This window comes from Scomber japonicus, chromosome 6, assembly GCF_027409825.1.
Source record: "Scomber japonicus isolate fScoJap1 chromosome 6, fScoJap1.pri, whole genome shotgun sequence".
Taxonomy (NCBI): domain Eukaryota; kingdom Metazoa; phylum Chordata; class Actinopteri; order Scombriformes; family Scombridae; genus Scomber; species Scomber japonicus.
Window position 1 is genome coordinate 21,273,542 of NC_070583.1, and position 20,002 is coordinate 21,293,543.

Sequence of the window (20,002 nt, forward strand, 5' to 3'; positions counted from 1 at the left end):
TTATTCTGACAGGCTGTTTAAGTTGAATAAAATCTCAATGTGGCAATTTTCCTTTGCATCTGGCAGCTTTTGATAAAAAACATTAACACAGCAATAACAATGAGAACAATAACAAAGTTGTCATTGCATCCCAAAACATGATGAAGTGAAACCAAGTTTAGACTTCTATTTTGTAGTCTTTTGGCAAATTTGCTCTGAGCTAACACGACATCCATGACTCTAGTTAAAAAGCCATTGTTATGACCGGCTTGTGGACCACAACAAAAGAGGGAGATGCATGCCAAACTTAGTAATAATGAACTGAAATTTATTGAGAGTAGTAACAAAAACGGAAAGCAAAAATTTTTTGTTTCCAAGCATGACTTCTCAGATGGTTCCATGTAACAGCCCTCTGATGCAATCGATTACTGACCCAACGCTGCAGTCATTTAAGTGAGTCAAACTTTGTGTTTGTGGTCTTTTTGTGTGCATGTCTTCGTCAAGTTGACTTCCTCAGAAGATTACCAACACTAGCAGCTCTTATTGGTTTGTAGGCAAATTAGCTAGCTATTGTAGCAAACAAACAGTATGCCAACGTTACTCTTTTATTATTACCATAATCAGATGTTTTGCACCTCATTTGGATATTTTCTCATCTGTCTGTGTGAAATGTCCACATTTATGGTAGAAGTTAGTTAACTGGACCCTCTTCAGTTCATATGTAAGGATAAGAGGTATTGCAGATGTGATGTACCAAGCTCTTTCTGTTGACAAATTTGTATATTAGCAGCATAGTGTGTGTGTGCAGCAGAGTTAATGATTCCACTTGCCATTTCTAACTGTCCTGTTTTTAATGTATATTTGCACTGATTTTAATTTATTATTGGTCATTTATCTGTTTCGTATTGTGTTATGTATTTTATTATTTTATTATTTATTTTCTCTGGATAATAATAATGGATATTACCACAGAGATTATGAGAGTGATATGAGTGCAGCACCCTCTGCTGGGCCCCTGCAGACTTGGGGGGGGGTACTCCTTGAACTCAGGTAACAGTCTGTGAATGCCGTCTCTGTGGTAGGTGCACATTTTATCAGCTCCGTAAAAATATCAACCTTGTTTTTAAGCCTCCAATCATTGGATAAAATACTGTATGTCAATATTACCAGTGTTTTGAATTGTTTAAATCAGGTTGTTGAGAGCACCATGTTTGCTAGCTTAATCCCTGTATGACAAATCGTATGGGGTAGCTGCTAGCCAGCACCAAGTCAACTTATCTTATTTTATGTTATTTGTTTTGAGAAGTCCATGTGACACACTGACTGTGGGATATCACTCCTTTTACCATCAGGTATGAGGTATTGTTCATTTAATTTACATGTAACAAAAGTAACAGTCTGTGAATGCCGTCTCTGTGCTTTTTTGAGAAGTCCATGTGAGAGACTGACTCTGGGATATCACTCCTTTTACCATTAGAATAAATTGCAGGTTGATGACAAAAGTAACAGTGGTGGTGCTTCTTTCACAACACAACGCAACCGAGATACAAAACCGCTGCATGTGCATGTGCCGAAAAATTCCATTTTGGAGTAAAAGTAAAATTTGACACACTACTTTTTGGATTTTGACTCATCAAATTTTGTATACAGCCTTGGAGAACTGGAATAGACAGTTCTGCTATATGACCAAGATCAATCCAAACATGACAGCCATTGATCAAAAAACTAACATGAAATTGGCTATAACCCATTGACCATTTGTCCAATCATCAAATGCCTTAAACATATACCTCAAAACCCAGTGGACAGAATTTCACCAGTTTAGATGTACATGCTCTTGGGGCAAGTATTAACCAAAATCTGAAGTGCCATATTGACTGTTGCAGATGGGAGCGGCATATCATATGTTTGCTTGTAACTCAAGATGCCTTTGAGCAATCCTAATTAAACTCACTGGAGACATCCTGCATTATCTCCTGCACATACACGTCAAGTTTGTTCACATCTGATGAAGGGAGGATCTTTGAGTGGGCAATTATTAGCTGGGTTGACATGGAGCCTAATATTCCGGTTAAAATCGGTTTAGAAGCGGGGTAGAATATTGCTTTTCCCAAACCGATCAAAGGTAAAATTTTATCAAGTAAACGTTGAAGCGGAAAGTTGTCTCACTGCGTTCTTTCTGTGCATGCTCCGCCTTGACATAGCCTAAATGCGCAGTGACATAGCCTAAATGCTCAGTGATGTTTCCTCACTTGTAGTTATGGTGGCTTCCAAGCAGAGCAACTGGTCCACAGTGGAGAGCTTGTTTCTTATTCAAACTCTAAAAGAAATAAAATATTATCTCACGTATTATTGTACACCGTCTCTTCCGTAGTGCCTCCAGTAGGAGTGCCTTATTATCAAGCTGTTGCTTGAATAAAAGTGTCACAACAGAAACTGCTGTGCTAAGCAGTTGACAGATCAATCAATCAATCAATCACGTGATGTTTACATCAATCTGCGCATGTCACACAATCGGAATGAAAAAAAGTCTCCATGTAAACCTGGCTATTGAAATGCTGCATGTCTGTGATGATGAATTGAATGTGTGATTGGTCTAATTCATTCTTTAAACAAAATTAAACTAGCTAAAGGGACTTTGCTCACCTTTGTGAAGCCTGAAACCCACTAGTTGATGCTTATGGCTTTAATTTTGACTGATTGTGCTGCTTCATTCTTTTCAGTGCAAAAAGGTTTGAAGCTGAAAAATGAAGAACAGCAGTTGGGGAGAATAATTGGTCAGCCAAAGACAAACTGGGGTAATTTTAGAGAAATTATAAAAGCTAATAGGGGCACAATGGTAGAGAACTGCAGAATAGCCTGTAAATATCTGCAATACAGAGCTCTATAGTCGTTACAGGCTCCTTCCAGGTTTCATCTGCTGAATTCCCCCATTAATAAATTAACATTTATAGCCTTTTTATTTTACCATTTATGCAAGAAGACTAAAGTCTAAAATTGAAGCTCCATGTGAATACAGTTTACTAAATATAATAGCGAGAATAGCAGAGCATCAGTGAAACTAATTTAATGTTGCTTCTTATTTTTATTTTACTTTCAGAAGCATGTACATCACTTGAATAGTGGCTCTATTGTACCATTCATCATTTATCATTGTGTTACAATTTCTTTTCCTTTTACTGAAACACTCGGGTTAGATTATTCTGACAGGCTGTTTAAGTTGAATAAAATCTCAATGTGGCAATTTTCCTTTGCATCTGGCAGCTTTTGATAAAAAACATTAACACAGCAATAACAATGAGAACAATAACAAAGTTGTCATTGCATCCCAAAACATGATGAAGTGAAACCAAGTTTAGACTTCTATTTTGAAGTCTTCTGGTAAATTTGCTCTGAGCTAACACGACATCCATGACTCTAGTTAAAAAGCCATTGTTATGACCGGCTTGTGGACCACAACAAAAGAGGGAGATGCATGCCAAACTTAGTAATAATGAAATAATGAATAACGGAAAGCAATGAAGTGTGAAAATCAGTATCATTGATGTTTGAAAGTGTATGAATGTGTTTGCTATTGTGAGGTTCAAGTTGTTGAGGGGACTGGAATCAGGGCAGGCACTGGCCAGGTGTTCCCATTTAGTAATCTGGGCACCTCAGCTCCACCCATCCAAGGACCTGAACACACACACACACACACACACACACACACACACACACACACACACACACACACACACACACACACACACACACACACACACACACACACAAGGAACTAAAGAGAGCCAGCAATCCGCACTGATGATATGCACATTTGTTGCTCATATGTAAACCAACATGTAAGACAGAAGTCATGTTTCACCAGCATGTTTCATTTATTTGTTGTTGTGAAACTCACCACGAGGAAACAAAGTAACTTTACAGCTTCCTTATGGAGACTAATCTGGCAAAATAATCAACATGTGACATGATACTCAATACAACTTACTACACTAACTTCCATGCTTGACAAGAACAATAAATAACAAGAACAATGAAATAGAAGGAGAATGGTTGAGAATGATACACATATAGTATTATAAAGATGGCAAAGTGCATTGACTGTACTGTAAATGGACAAAAGGACAACAGAACAACAATAAATTCTGAATCAATAAATGTTCCTTGTTTCATTGGGTATAACAGAGTGAAACAGGATATGAAGGTGAGTTATATATATATATATGAGTGGCACTATATTACCTCCACAGAGCAGAGCATGTCCAGTCTGGTCCCTGTGCTGTGGAGAAAGAAGATAGCTGTGGTATCTGTGCATGATGTATGCCGGGAATCTGTCAAACTGGCGATGAAACTGATGTTTATCACATACCTTTCTTTGGGGTCAGTGACTTCCCAGACTCATGCAGAAACTGGCAGCAGTCCGAATAATAAAATGGGGACATGAAACATTGTGAAAAAATGACTTTTTACTTAACAATGCATGTTAACTTGCACAACTGACTTTTAAAGCCTGTAGCCTTTTCTGTTTAATGCTGCTTTGCTTAAAATAGGCAATCTACTGTTCATTAGTGGCACATTTCTACCAAGTAGTAGGCTTAATCATTTCCATGCTTAGACAAAATGCTTAAATTATGAGGGTCATAAACTTGATGAAGTTGAACCCACAGCAGTAAAAATACCACTCCAGCTCTATGTATCATCACAGCTTTGCATTTGAGATGGGAGTTGGCGCCCTCTGCAGATAAAAGTCATCCATTAGTATTCCTGTCCCTTTTAATAGTCATTAGTATTCCAATACCCATATTTACAGTGTCAAACATATGGCTGTGAAAGAAACTTTTTTAAAAGACATTTTCAATAACGCAAGCATGTGTGCAACATTTTCATCAATGTGATGCTCAACAAACATCACAACCCAGTGTCATGCAGTTTCCCATCAACCAGCCATGGAATTATGTTTACTGATCAATATTAAAGTACATAGGGAAGTTATCATAACTATTGTAGGCAGTAAGAGAAAGTATTGAACAGTGATAAAGTACAACTTTAAGTATTGCTTAAGTTTATAGATGTTTTAATTATTAAAAAAAGGAATCCATTAATAAATTATTCTGTGTTTGCCATAATAAAAAATGTAAACAATAAAACACTGAAATATACTATGCACTTTTTTGATTTCTGTTATCTATCTATCTATCTATCTATCTATCTATCTATCTATCTATCTATCTATCTATCTATCTATCTATCTAACTAACATGTGACCATTTTCTGTCTCTTTGATTGCTGGTTGGTGTGAGCTTATAAGAGGGAGCTCTGACTGTTGGGAATAAACTTGTAGCATTGAATCCTAAACAGCTGTTTGTTTTTTGCGTCTATGCTGTGGGTGGTCAGTAAACAAGAAAATGTCAGATGTTGCATTAAAGTGGACTCTTCCTGTTTTCTCAGGCTAGTGTTGGGTCTGGCCCTAAGTGTTCTTGTAGAATAAATTTTATTTAGCTTTGTTGCATTCAGAAATAAGATCAGCACAAATACAGCTGACTGTGATACAAAATATCTGAAACATCTCAAGGAACTCCATCAGGGATTTGGGGACATCACTGACCAAATGCTCTGATGTGTGCCCGCATGCAGCTTGAAATGGGCTTGAAATATTTTTCTTAATATATTTTTCTTTCATTTTAGGAATGCCATTTTAACAAATCTAGATTAATCTGTACTACTGATGGTTTTGTAGTAATCATTTCTTTCTATTCTAATTGCCTCTGTTTGCCCCTGTATTTAACATATTAACTGGAAGCTATAGTACGTGACCATGTCTCTATTGACACCTATTTAAATTATATATTGTAGTTCTTCACTGTGGTCACTGGAGGGCGGTAAAGATTGATTACCGGTTTTAAGGCTACATTGTGGTCAACCAAAAGTATCACAGTTGTTTTGATGAATTACACTCACCTCTCTACTCAAAAATATGTTTTTTTTCCTGTTCCCACAGTTGGATGTTTGAGCTTCACAGGATGCTGTATTTGTAGAGTTTGACATGAAGAAGGCTGTTTTCACATCCATCTGCTGAAAGTGGAAAGTTTCTTTGTATCTGTAGGAAAAGCTGTGTTTTTTTTCTTCCAAATCGAATGTATTTTTGGCGGCCTACACATTCACAAAAACTCATAAAAATGTGCACACATATCAGACCTGGCCCCAAATTCATCATGCATGATGAGGGTCCCACGTCCATGTGTCAATATTGACTCATCATCTGATTTACATGAAATTCACATGGTGTGCATAGCATGCTTGATCTATCCTGTGGTGATTTGTCAGTGTTATGGTGAAGTGGACACAGGAGAGCTGTATTGTTATTCTAAAGAAAAATAAAACTTTTTTTTTTTTTAATTATTTTATTCCTGTTTACTCTGAGCTAAAAAGACAGGCTACATTATTACCTCCTGCGCCACAGTCAAGTATATATATATATATATATATATATATCCTCACTCTACTCTAATCTAGCTACTGCAGTCTCCTCGTGACATGAAATCATGACAATTGTAGCTTGGAATTTTCCCCTAAAGTGAGACAAAATCGTTTTCTAGCCAGAGGGTCTGCTATACGCCACTGCGAAAGTAAAACACTTACAAATTTTTCAGTTTGAGCTTCGTGGTCCTGGTACCCTATTTTGTGCCCCTGGTAAGTCCTCTGGAAACCTGAGCTCAGGTCTGCTGGCTGTAGGGGCTTCACCACCAATAGGAATCTTCCACTTGGACATGGTGTTGTGGTCTATATAGGGTGGAGACATACAGCATTAATATTGATACTAATTACCTAATGAAAGCACAAATGCTAGAATTAAAATCATCACAGCTGTTAACAGAGCTTATATAGAGACTATGCTCTATTGGGTCTCTATGACTCTGAAAATCATGAGTTTTACTGCCCTACAGCGGTCAAAGAGAGGAACTGCAATATTAATTTGTCAAAAAAAAGCGTCAATACAGATTACCTGTATTATACAGGTTACCTAATATTATAATTTCTGCTTACAGTTTTTCTCAGTTGCTCTGGTACATTTCTCGAATCATCCTCGACATTTGCAAAACAGTAAGTGCATTTCTCAAAACAATTCCTACAAATAGCAAAACACCATGGATTACCTGCAAAAGCCAGTCTCTTGCTCAAAATCCTTAGTTCATCTCTCAAAAGTAAATATCTGTGTCAATGAACATGTCAGTGCCATCAGAATGGCAAGTCTTGTGTCATTGTGGTGTACAGATAAGACAGCCAAATTGCTTACATAATTATGTTGTCAATATAACAGTGTACTCTGGAGGGATGTTCTAATGTAAACTATGGCTAAAGTTTTGAAGACAATTATTGTAAATTTTAAGTTACACCGTAGTGTATGTGGGAGATTGATTGCAAGAGACTGGACAAGATTCGCATTTACACTTTTACTGTTAGTACTGTAATTTGTTGACAGACCATGTCATTGCGATACAGAAAGGAAAAGATAGCACTGCATAGCACAAAGAAAAAAACAAAAAAACAAAAGTAGAAATGTTAACATAGGACAGTCTCCTTAGGGAAAACTGTACATGCAGTGCTGTAGGAATTACAGTGCAGTCTTTTTACACCTCCTGATGTTCCTGTCTGTTGTGCCACAACTTCTCACCTATAGTTATGTTCCTGTCCCCGTTAATTTTCATATTTAGACACTGAAACTTTTTCAATGCGAATAATACAAATATGAATATGGCAATTAGCAGTGTTTAGTAAAACAAATTCATATTAGTGAAAAGTGCAAAGCCAGTCAAGTATCCCCCACCGCATTCTGTGAACACCCGCCTCACTGTGCTTCTGATTGGCTCTGATGCTGATATCCTTATCCAACCCTAAACAATCGAACCAATCGAACGAACGAAGGTGAAAACTAGCCAATCAGGTATAGTAGGGCGGGTCTTCGCTGAATACGGATGGGAAAAGTTAAGGTTATGACGATAGCCGTGCTTTGTAAAGTCGATACGAGCACTCTAGCCTACATAAGGAACTCGTGACAACTCGCATTAGCGACTGCTTACATTATTAACTTTACGAAAATTGACGGTTACTGAAGTCAACTTTATACGAAGACTTGAAGGGGTTGTTTATCTGACGACAGAGAGTACGTAACGTTAGCTACGAGATAGCTAACTGGCTAATTAAGCTGTCATTCGGAGTTTGTCGCTCACTGGGGTAAGTGTGGATAAGTTAGCTGACAGAGTTGTCTTGCTGATGTATTCATTCATGTATTTATGCTGCTGTTGATTTAATGACATGGCGCAGCTGAACAGAGACGTCAGCTGTTGATCGTTTCTGTTAGCGAAAATAGCATCACTATTAGCTTGTTTGAGCTTACTATAGGTTGTGTCATGCAGGGTCACGTTACGTATCTGTCAGGAAGCGTCATTGTTTCAATGTGACAGTTCACAATATTGATATTATATAAAATAATGTTAATTTTGTTTTTGTCTTATTGATCATGTTGTAAACTATACATGTGTTAAGGATACAGTATAATCCACATGAAATCTAATTTAAATTGTCATTTCAGAGGGAATGGAGAAAGCTAAACAGGATGCATTTGACAATGCTAGACTTCAGGTGATCAAAGATGGCTATGAGAGGGCCTTTGAGTGCATCAATAAAGGGCTGACATCAGATGAAGCTGGAAACAAGGCAGAGGCCCTGGAGCTCTACAAAAAAGGCCGGCAACACCTTCTCAGAGCCATCAGTGTGCCTACACATGGAGAGGAGTGCTTCGGCAGCTCCTGGGAATCAGCCAGAGAGATGCAGCAGAAGATGCGGGAGACGCTGAACAACATCACCACTCGCCTGGCCATATTAGAGACCAGCTCTGACCCCCACACTGGACCATCGCATAGCTTCAGTAGCGGTGTGTCTAGGCCGAGTGCGATAGACGAGTCTGCAGAAGCCCTCTACCCACAACTCCCTGCCAAAGAGAAGCCAGACAGGCCAACTCCACCAAACCTACTTTCTGTTAATGGCCAAGCAGCAGGAGCAGTAGGAGGCATGCCTGCATGCAGCACTGTGGGTCAATCTCTTTCACCTACCAGACAGCCAGTGTTTCTAGGTGACCAGCCTCCAGCTTACTCTGCTCAGGCGGCTGATGGCCACCTCTCTATTTCATACGGAACTGAATCAGGGGAGCTGTCATTGGTTAGTGATGAGTTCTACAGTCGTACGTCGAATTCAACACCATCTCCCCAGAGCATGGCTGAAGAGGGAGAGGAGATGCTGTATATCCCTCACGGGGTTCAGATATTCTTTGTAACACCAGAGGGGCAAGTGAGCGCCCCGTCGTACCCGGGCTACCTGCGGCTGGTGAAGTTTACTAGTGATCGCTCTGAAAGAATGCCCAACAGACCACCAGCATTTCTGCAGGTAAGCGATACATTCTCCCCCAGCAGGTGTTTCACCAAATGTATTACCTTATTTAGAGCTTGACGTAACTAGATAAGCCACCCTCATGCCCATCTGATGCAATGAGTTGAATTGAAATGTCATCACAGCATAGTCACCAGTTCTTTCCAGGCTTTCTTGTGCCCTTTAACCTGATTTTGTAAGATGTTTGCTCCGCTCATCAAGACAGTGAGTCATCTGTGGACGGAGATAGGCCTGTTAATGATCTCTATCCCTCGCCCTATGGACGTGATCATGTGAGCTCTGTTGACTAAATCCCCTAATCCCACTGGGTGATACTGTCATCCTCCTGGGAAATCCCAGATCAGGATCATTACTGGCTCAAAATGAAACAAAGATGGCACTTAAGACGTGACCTACTAGACGTTTATTTTTTGACAGAAAGGTCATGTACTGCCTCCTCTACATCTAACAAACCAGACCATGCCCTGGATTATCTTACTACTGTCCTATTATAAAAACAATATGAATATATATTTATTAAAGGACTGTTCACAAGGCAGTTAAGCAATAAATATTATACAGATGTCATTTGTTACACATTTTCCACTTATACATGAAATACACAGTGACATACCAGATAATAGATACACCTGTATTGTCTAATTCAATCAAATCCAGCAGTCCTGTAATAAATCCAGCATCACTTTCATGTTCCCAAACATCTGCCCTTAGTACTACCAACTACTTCTTTATCCAGGTAAATGTCACCATTTGACAGGGAGACCATCATCATTCTCCTGCAGTCAGTGTTGTCTGGTATGCCAGAGATGATGAATTTACATTGTCTTGGTAGTAACATAAATGATAATATTAATGTTAACTGTATTTATATAGCACCTTTTAAAACAAACTAAGTGCTTTACAGTAAAAACAGATAATGAAAGTAAAATATCCAAAGTAAAAACATAGACAATATACAATAAATTAATAACACAAAAAATATCAACAGTTAAGAAAAAGCAATACGATAAAAGTGAGTCTTAAGAAGAGATTTAAAAGATGACACTTAGTGATACTGTGCTGACCAGTTAGCACATTATCCTGGTGGGTGATTCTCATGAACCCAACCTTTGGTATGTCTTAGAAGATTTTAGAGGCATACTCATGAAAACTAGAAATATTATTATATTATTTGAACAATCATTATGTCTATTATGTGGCACGGTTACCAAAATAGTATTTTTTATGTGTTTTATCATAAATTTATTACTGTAATGCGTCCAAAGAAAAAAATTATTCACCTCAATTTAGCATTATAAATATTCAAGCAAGTTCATAAAAATAAATATGAATTTCATTACTTTCTTTCATTACTGTTGCACTGTGTTGACAGCGTTTTTTTTAAATAAAGATATTTGGACCCATAATGCATCACAAAGAAGAGAAAGATGGCTACAAGCTAAGATTGTTTGACATGTTTTGATCATAATTGTTAAGTTTCTCCTTGCATATGCATATTTCCACACCATAGGTGAACATTACTGTAATGTGTAATATCTCATGTTATTAGTTATCAATTAGATAGTTTTATAGTTTACTGTACTACTAAGAAGATATTAGAGAGCTCAAACTGTTGGTTTTTTAGCTGAGTCATCATGGCATGCTACCATTTTAAGCTAGCTTAGGTGGATGTCATTCATTACCGTAATGTGTAGCTTTCATTACCATGTAATATGAGGCCTGTTGCAATAATGAAAGATAAGATTACGGTGATGAACAGTTTATTTTATATAGTAATACATTTATAGTACATATAAACTTTATTACAGTATGTTATTGTTTATTACACCTTAATTAAACAGTTTTTATATAGTTTTTTTTCTTACTTATGCTAATTTATGCTATCTAATATTCCCTAATATGAAGGGCAAAAGGAAGTGAACAGAAGAGGGCTGCATCAAGAGCTAGGGTGGAGAAACATAGGCAGAAGATTGTTTTAGCAATCCAGACCTTCTAGAGAAGTATTGGAGAAAGGAAAGAGAAAGGTAGGCCTAAATAAGGATAGAGAATAGCAAATTATATTACGAAGCACACACACACACACACACACACTACACTCACTCACATACACACACACATTCACTCACTCACTCACTTACATACACATACACACACACACACACAGTTGTTGCATTTTTGAGAAAGTAAGAGGCATAATACTGTAACTATTACAGTATTAGGTCAGGAAAGGTCCTTCCGGTGCCAGTAAAGTATGTGTAAGCTGAAGAAGTTGCTGTCTCAGAAGTAATTCAGAAGTAGAAGTGGTTTCATATCAGTTTTCCTACTGATACATCTCATATTTTAACAGGTATCAGAAGCGCAAGGAAAAGGGGTTGCTAAAGGCAGCTGCAGACCTAACACCCACACAGCTGCAGAAACAAAAAAAAATGGAGGGGAAATTCAAACAGATATAACAAAAAGAAACACACAGTCCAAATTATATTGAATGAAACCCCTCCCTCAGACGACAATGCGGATGCAAACCCCAACCCTCAACCTCAACCCCGACCATCTAAAATGATCGCCCAACCAATGAACATAAACTACTGTATAATCAGCCCGCAACATCAACACCAAAGAGAAAGAAAACACAAAATGAGAGACAAACTAAGTAAGGCGCAAAAGATACTCAGTGAAAAAAATAAGAAACTAGATTGTCTGAGGAAAAAATTAAAACGGTTGGAGAAACACAGATCCACAGTGCTGCTTGCAAGTCAAGCCAAAAAGAGGATAGAGAACAACAAGAAACAGTGTGAGAGAAGCGAGAGAAGCAAAAGAAGAAGGCTGGTTGACAACATCAGACTCTTCCTAAACAGAGATGATGTGTCCACAGTAATACATAGTAAAGCTGGGGAGGTCAGGAAGGTTGGACAAATTTACACAAAGAGGTTCCTCTCAGATACTATGGAAAATCTCCACAAGTTCTCAGACAGAGAAACATGTGCCTGTAAAATTCATGAGAATTTTTCAAGTAAAGTAAAAAAAAATTGCACCAGTTTGGGATAATAAATACAATAACCATTACTAATCTGGTGGCTTCATCCGTCTGTGATATAGAAAACACTGATTGCATGTTTGGCAGATGTGAAACCTGCAAGGATCTTACATTCCCTGTGGTAGTGGATCCTACAACAAAAAACAAAATTGTATCATGGAGTGAGTGGGTGACAAGGTCGACACCAGTGACCAAGAAACAGCAGGATGGCACTACGACTGAGCTTGACATGACAACCACAACCCTTGACAAGAAAGTTGCTAACATTGAGAAACTTGTAGAGCTAACCAAGACAGACCTGCCCCATGTCTGTACTCATTTATACAACATTGGGCACCAGTTCAAAAAGGGTGTGTTTGTGTGTGTGTATACAATGGTTTTTGATTTTTGCAATGAGTTGTACCATGTTCATGAGAATCACCCTGGTGTGTTGTCTTTTTCACTTACAGACACACAGGGCTGATTTTGCTGTTGCAATTTTAGTTGGCAGGGATGCAATAAATGTAACTCCTGAATGTAGCAGTGAGGTCAGGTATTGATTAGACAGAATGGGATTTCAACGAAGTATCTGTGTAGGCTGGTCGCTAAGGTTGTGTGACAACAATTTGCACAAAAGGGCACTTAGTCCTTAATTTTTCTGATGTAATTTAGTCTTTTAATAGCACAGAAAGAAATCAGGTACACTGTTCCTTTGTCCCCAGCCAGGGTACAAATCATTAAGCCTTTGAGCCACTAGATTGGTTTGTAAATGTGGCGGCCATAAAGTAAACACCACAAGTGATAAGATAAGAAATGATTTAAAACATTTGTGTTCAGATCCTAAATTAATAGTTTATATAATTAAATCCAACTTGTGCTTTTTTTTGTGTGCTGTTTGTCAAAAAGCCACTGCACAGATGCTAGTGGATCATGAGACTGAAATTTGACTCCTCATTGGGGAATTTCCCAGGTGCTACTGGCAGAGGGTGACATCAGTCATTCACATGAGTGCAAGTGATTATCTTAACCCTGCTTACACTGCCTCACCCTATAATCCTGTTAGACACACAGCAGTCAGAGGGAGAGAGTGTCCTCTGGTTTGTCTTCTCTCAGACGTTTCATTGTGTTGCACTAATCACAAACATTCCTAACTAATCAGAAGCAAAACAAACTTTAGGACAACATGCCAGGTGGTCATTAGGAGGTTACCTATAAAAGCCTACAGTTAAAGTTAATCTTATATTTGATTGTATATACACTTACCGTGATGTATTGCTCAGAATATTTTGAGATATGACATCATACATAATCTTATTCACTATCACTTCTTTAAATGATTTTTCTTAACTTCTTCTATCTCTTTGCAGGTGTGTGACTGGCTGTACCCTCTCATGGCCATGGACTCACCAGTGTTGCTGTGTAACACTGGTGTGTTTATGTTTCCGGACATGATGGCGCCAACTCCAGGCTATTATGTCGGGGTGGTGCTATCCTCTGAGCTGCCTGCTGCACAGAGAGAGCTGTTCAAGGACCTGCTGTCCCAGATGACAGATCTGAGGGTTCAGGTCAGTGCTGATATGCAGACAGGACCACAACAGCACAGCACAGGTTTTGACATTCTTTGGGGAATAGGCTTTTGAAGACATATAAAAATAGGTCATCTATAACGAAATGCTGTGTATGCTTTTTCTCCCCCCTTTCCATCTTATTTCCTAGACGCTTAAAGAAACTTCATTCTATTTCTGTGCCATTCCACACTGTTTTTGTGTCAAAATATTTTTAAATAAGTATTTTAAGTCACCCAGGTATTATTAGACTACGCCTTTTTATAGGCAAGGCAAGGCAGCATTATTTATATAATGCAACTCAATGTGCTTTACATTAACAAACATTTAACAGTAAGAATTGGAAGCATAAAAATATGCAATTAAAATAGAGAGAAAAAAACAACTAATTATATAAAAAAAAAACAAAGTACAGAAAAATGGAAAGAGAGAAAGAAAATTTAAAAAAATCCCCTTGTGCAAGTGGTGAGCACAGCAAGTTATTTAAGGAAAATGAGACGGTGAATGTAGACTGTTGTGCCATTGTTTGATTGATCTATATTAAGTTAAAACTAGAACACCTAAGCTTTGGGTGTTGAAACTGACTACACAAATGAACTCAATTTCTTTCCACACACACACACGAAAAAAAAATCTGTATTTGGGAAGCCAACCAAATGGATTTTCCCTCACACAGATGTTTTTATATTTTAAATTCTGTGTCAAAGTGCAGACTGACTTCAAAAGTTAACAAAATGGTGCAGTCACATGCAAATGTTAGTTAACTTGAAAATTCAATTATGTCTTTCATTCCAAAACACCCTCCCCCCTCCTCGTGCTTGATCATCACCAAAAAATCCTGAAATGTATGAAACAGATCTATTCCTCCCATTAAAAAAATAAGAAATAATGTAGTTGCTGCTTACGGAAGCTTTTTAGGCTCCAGACTGAGTGGATTTGAAATCTTGTCATAGTTTTGGCCTGGCATGAAGCTCATGCTCCTACTTACTTCTGAGCTGGCACACTTCTCACAGTTGCCCTGCCTCAGCATTGCAGGGATTTGAGACAGGCAGGGGAGGAGAATTAATTAGATTTAATGCTCTTATCTTTAGCAGTTACAGTAGAACAACCTCAGAGCTTCATTTGAAAGACAAGTGCCAGTTCAGCCATGATGGAGGAAGAGACACTTGCTCAGACTGATGCAAAGCAAGGTCATTTCTAATGTATGCGGGTCAGGCTAGGTTTCTCTGATGGACCTGGTTCCCCATCAGCAAGTATGCACTTTTGTATTCTTGTTATGTCTGTGTCAAGTAGAAGATTTGGAGGATTTTAGCACAAAGGGAGACTGTTTTCTGACTACACAGATATGTGATGTTTTAAAATAGCAATCTCTTTAAACAAATAGAGCATTGTAACAAGTGGCACAGACGAATGAGAGGAGCTATTGTGTGAATGAAGGGGGGGGCCGTTACTTAGAGACAGCTTACAGCTAGCACAAAGAAGCAGAAGGGTTGCCAACAGATTTTGACTGACACGTAGTTATTATTTTTGCCAACTCTGTCTCTTTTATAATAGCTAATGTGTCTGTATGATCAGGTTCCAGATGAAGCTGAAGACAACATTAACCTCAGTCAAAAGGTGTCCATCGTTCCAACTGAGGAGACTGTGCCAGCTGCGACACAGGAGGAAGAGGAGGAGGAGGATAAAGCTCTGCCCGAGTGGAGTGAAAAGGTGGCAAGTGGGATTTTGACAGGTGAGGTCACATCTGGAATACCTTTGTACTTTAGTTTTTAGCAATTATTTACAAGATTATTACATTATAGGAAAGAAATGGAAAAAAATATTGTTGGTGTTGTAGGTAGGTGAGCAGCCTAGCGTAACTATCCCTGTGTGATCCTGTTTGTCCTCTCAGGTGCGTCCTGGTTAAGCTGGGGCCTCGTGAAAGGAGCCGAGTTCACAGGCAAGGCCATTCACAAGGGGGCATCTAAACTCAGAGAACACATCACCCCAGAGGACAAACCCACCCAAGTCAGCCCCACAGTCACCAAAGGCCTGCATGTTGCCAAGCAGGCGACGGGGGGAGCTGTAAAAGTCAGCCAGTTCCTAGGTAGGTGACTAAATCATCTTTGGTCAGCATGTTTCACTGTCCTCGTGTGGTCATTTGGCCATAGATGTGTAATTGAGTAATGCTGTGTCACTGCAGTGGACGGGGTGTGTACTGTTGCTGGCTGTGTGGGTCGGGAGTTGGCTCCACACGTGAAAAAACATGGAGGAAAGCTGCTTCCAGAGTCCATGAAGAAAGACAAGGATGGGCGTTCCAACATAGATGGAGCCATGGTGGTGGCGGCCAGCGGAGTGCAAGGTAGAGTGCACTGACACTTTTTTAAATTCACTAAGTGGATGATTAGAAGAATATTACTCAAATACCTCTCACATTCTTAAGCTTTATAGCCATAATGAAGCTTAGTGTTTGTGCCCAGGATTTGCAACCATGTGGACTGGTTTGGAAGTAGCAGCTAAAGACATCACCACGAGTGTCGCATCAGAGACAGTAACCACTGTAAAACACAAGTAAGTCCACCTTTCTATTTAAAAATGACTTGTCTGACCACTGTCACTTACTAAAATATGAAATGATCCAGATTTTTGCACAACACTGCTTGCCTGACTGTTTTTGTAATGTGAAAGTTGCAAATGACCTCTTGCATTATACAAACAAAACCAAACGTGCTCACTCTCTCTCCTCTTCAATTTACTTTGCAGATTTAGGGGTCTACAAAACCTCTTTGACCCACCTAATGAGAAGAACTGTAATTCTTCTTAATTATACAAAGCTGTTTAACTCTTTACACCACTAATCACAAGCATGACATGAGCCCATATTTTCTCTTTCCTTAAAAAAAAAAAAAAAAAGATTTGGGTCTTGCACAAAGCACTCTAAAATCTTCTGTGCTGTGCTAATTCACTGCTCTTCACCTTTGTGCCCAGATACATGATGGCGCCGCTTTCTCTGATTTCTCCACATATTTCTAATGGAAATCCCACAACACACAATGTTTCTGTGCTGCCTGACTTTGAAATATACCAATATTGTATGATTTGGTGTTATATGTTCCAATGATGAACAAAATACACAATATATACGTGAATATTAATTTATTTAGGTTTGGACGTTATGACTGTACAGAGTGAGGTGACAGAAATTTGTCAACCATTTCTCTGCTCAAAAGTGGAGTCTGCAATTCTGGAAAAAGATTGTTCAATACGCGTTTGCCACATCCATCGAATATCTCCTCACAGTGCGCTAGCTGTCTGTTCTGTGGGCGCACTGAAGAGAAATCGGGTATTTATACACATGCCTGGCTCTGTAAGTGGAAAACAAAGTAGGTCAGGCCGAGCCACAAAACAGTATTCCAGCCAATCGGTTTGTGCTTGTGCACATTACAGGAGGAAGTCATCAGAGCAGCTGTCTGTAATGAAATGACAGTCTCCCAACTTCAGCACCCATTGCATGGTAGGGGAGGGGAAGGTAAAGAAGATGTGGTCACTTTACATAGAAAGCATTTTTGTGCATCTCATGGAGAGCCCTGTTTTACACTCTGAGTCTGTTTCTGTCATATTTAATGATGTATAATCTGAGCACACAGTTGTTTAAATGACAGAAATATTCTACTAGGTATCTATTTTGAAGCTATTAACCATATTTACATTGATTGATCAAGGCTCCCAGTCTGTCTGTGAGCTCACTGTTTCATTAGGCAGGTTCCCCTCATTTGGGGGTTGGAGCTTCTTAAAGAGCATGACAGGAGAGATACATTTGTTTTGATTGTAGTTCAAATATGAACAATCTTTCTCCAGAATCATTGACTCCACCTTTTAATAAAGCTGCTTGGTTTTTTGTTTTTTTTGCTGCAAATCAATGAGCAGGACTTTCTTCCTGAATTTACATTAATTTTGCATCTATGTGATAAAGCACCTTAATTTATCAGGTATTTAATAAACCTGATTAGCAAATACTAGAATCCTATATGGTTATTCTAACCTTAAACATTTTCTAAATTTAATTTACAGAAAATTTACAATATCACAATATATGTCAGTATTGTGATACTAAAATATACCCTGTTTACAGTGATAGCTGATCATATTCATATCACCCTCCCCTAGATGTCTGAATTACAGTGAACAAGTATTAGTATTGATTAAAATGAATTCTGGCAGAAAAACATTTCTAAATTCCAGATTGTGGACTTGCATGGGTGTAATCCTCCTGTTTAAATACACACACTGCATGGCATCTTGGCAATCCTCGCACTGCATATTAATTCTCCTCAAATCCTCTGTCTTTCACCTCTTACTCTGACCTCTCACCCAATCTGACTTCTAATGAAGGTACGGTGCAGAAGCAGGAAACGCTACAGACCACGCTGTCAATTCTGCCATTAATGTCGGTATCACTGCCTTCAATATTGATAACCTGGGGATCAAAGCTGTGGCGAAAAGGACTGGCAGGCACACGGCACAGGCCATTTTGGAAGACTACCACCTTCAGGAAAAACCAGAGAACAAGAAGCAAGTGGAGAAATCCAAGAAGTAGGCAGTAGTGCCAGCCTCCTTCCCTTGCTCAGCAATGCCTTAAAAAAATTGTATTCTTCTATCAAATAAATATATATTTAATATTCTTTTATTTATGATATGATTTATATTCACAAGATAACTCCTGTTATATGCATATCATATAGTTTGATACAGCTCTTAAGCACTTTAATCTATCATATAAAATATTGTAGATGGACCTAGACAGAGAAACAGCTGATTATATAATCCAAAAATACATTTTAATTTTAGTTACACAGTATATTGATATACAGTATGGAATAGATTTTGTAAACTGGTTAATTAATCTGCAATTTCACATCATTCAGGTATTATCAATTAACTTGTAACATAACAATGTCACTGTTTGTACAAAGAAAGCATTGGATTGCTGTTGACTAGCCACTGAAATCTTTCCTAACCTTTATGAAGCTTTGGTCTGTAAGGGTAAGTGCAATTTGTGTACTTTGAATAAATGAAAGGAATAATAATATCTGTATATCACTATGCAGATTCTAACTGCTTTTGACAAAAATAATGGTTGACACATTGTTTTCCCCTGTGGTGTTTAATGTAAGACGTAATCACTGCTGCTCACTGTGCCTGCAATTATCAAATGAAAAGCAAAAATCTAATATTTTGTAAATTTGTTGCAGCTGCATAACAGAAAGTTGTTGCCTATGTATCAATGAAGGTTACAGAAATTCTTCAAGAGGAGGCTAAAACTGTAAAAGTGATGTATTTTTGTTCTGCTGGTTTGTCCATTTCACTCAAACTGTTCCCATATATTTTCAGAATGTTAATGTTGTATTTAATATAAAAACTATAGATTGCATTATTTTGATGTATAGAAAAAAACTTGAACAAAATGTGACTTTTTGAAGTGTGATGCTAAGTGTGTAACTAAACCAGCTGGTCGTTTCCTTAGTGAAGTGATGATGTGGGTTGGGGTTTTTTTTCTCTCTTTTTACTTTGCAGCTTTAAGCCCTCAGCAGGTGATTGTTGCCCATTAAGATGACTTTTCCACTGGAAATACTGAAACATTTCTGACAAAATAAAACGGTTAAAAGAAATGAGTTGCTGAGTTTTTGAAGATTTTATTTTTTTGTTGCCATACTATGTAAGCACAAGATGGATTTGAACATAAATTCTCATTTTTCAACTACTGAAGCAGATATTATGCAGTGAACTATAGCACATTTCATACACAGGGGCAACTCAATGTGCTTTACATGAAACAAAATATTAAACAGTAGAAACAACATTGGAAACATTAAATTAAAGACCAGAAAACCCAAATATAATGAAAAGAAAACGAAAAGCTAGACTAAAATAGAGAATAAAAATGTTACTATATTGAAGCTAACAGCCTATTACCGCCATCTAGCAGCTGTAAGTTGTATTGTGTCATGTTTTTTTTGCAACA

The 20,002-nt window shown here is 38.1% G+C and overlaps 1 protein-coding gene across 2 annotated transcripts; it reads left to right on the forward strand.

Annotated features, from left to right (window-relative positions):
* Window positions 1–7,942: 7,942 nt before the first annotated feature.
* Window positions 7,943–19,646, forward strand: spartb (spartin b). 2 transcript variants are annotated; one of them, XM_053320465.1, is made up of 8 exons: window positions 7,943–8,211; window positions 8,570–9,420; window positions 13,804–14,001; window positions 15,577–15,733; window positions 15,893–16,087; window positions 16,184–16,342; window positions 16,461–16,551; window positions 18,373–19,646. In XM_053320465.1, exons 2-8 carry the CDS (start codon window positions 8,575–8,577, stop codon window positions 18,575–18,577), a joined length of 1,851 nt encoding a protein of 616 aa, XP_053176440.1. In that variant the 5' UTR covers window positions 7,943–8,211; window positions 8,570–8,574; the 3' UTR covers window positions 18,578–19,646. The 2 variants fall into 2 exon arrangements, with proteins under 2 accessions (XP_053176440.1, XP_053176441.1); XM_053320466.1 differs by lacking the exon at window positions 18,373–19,646 and adding an exon at window positions 16,744–18,360.
* Window positions 19,647–20,002: the final 356 nt, after the last annotated feature.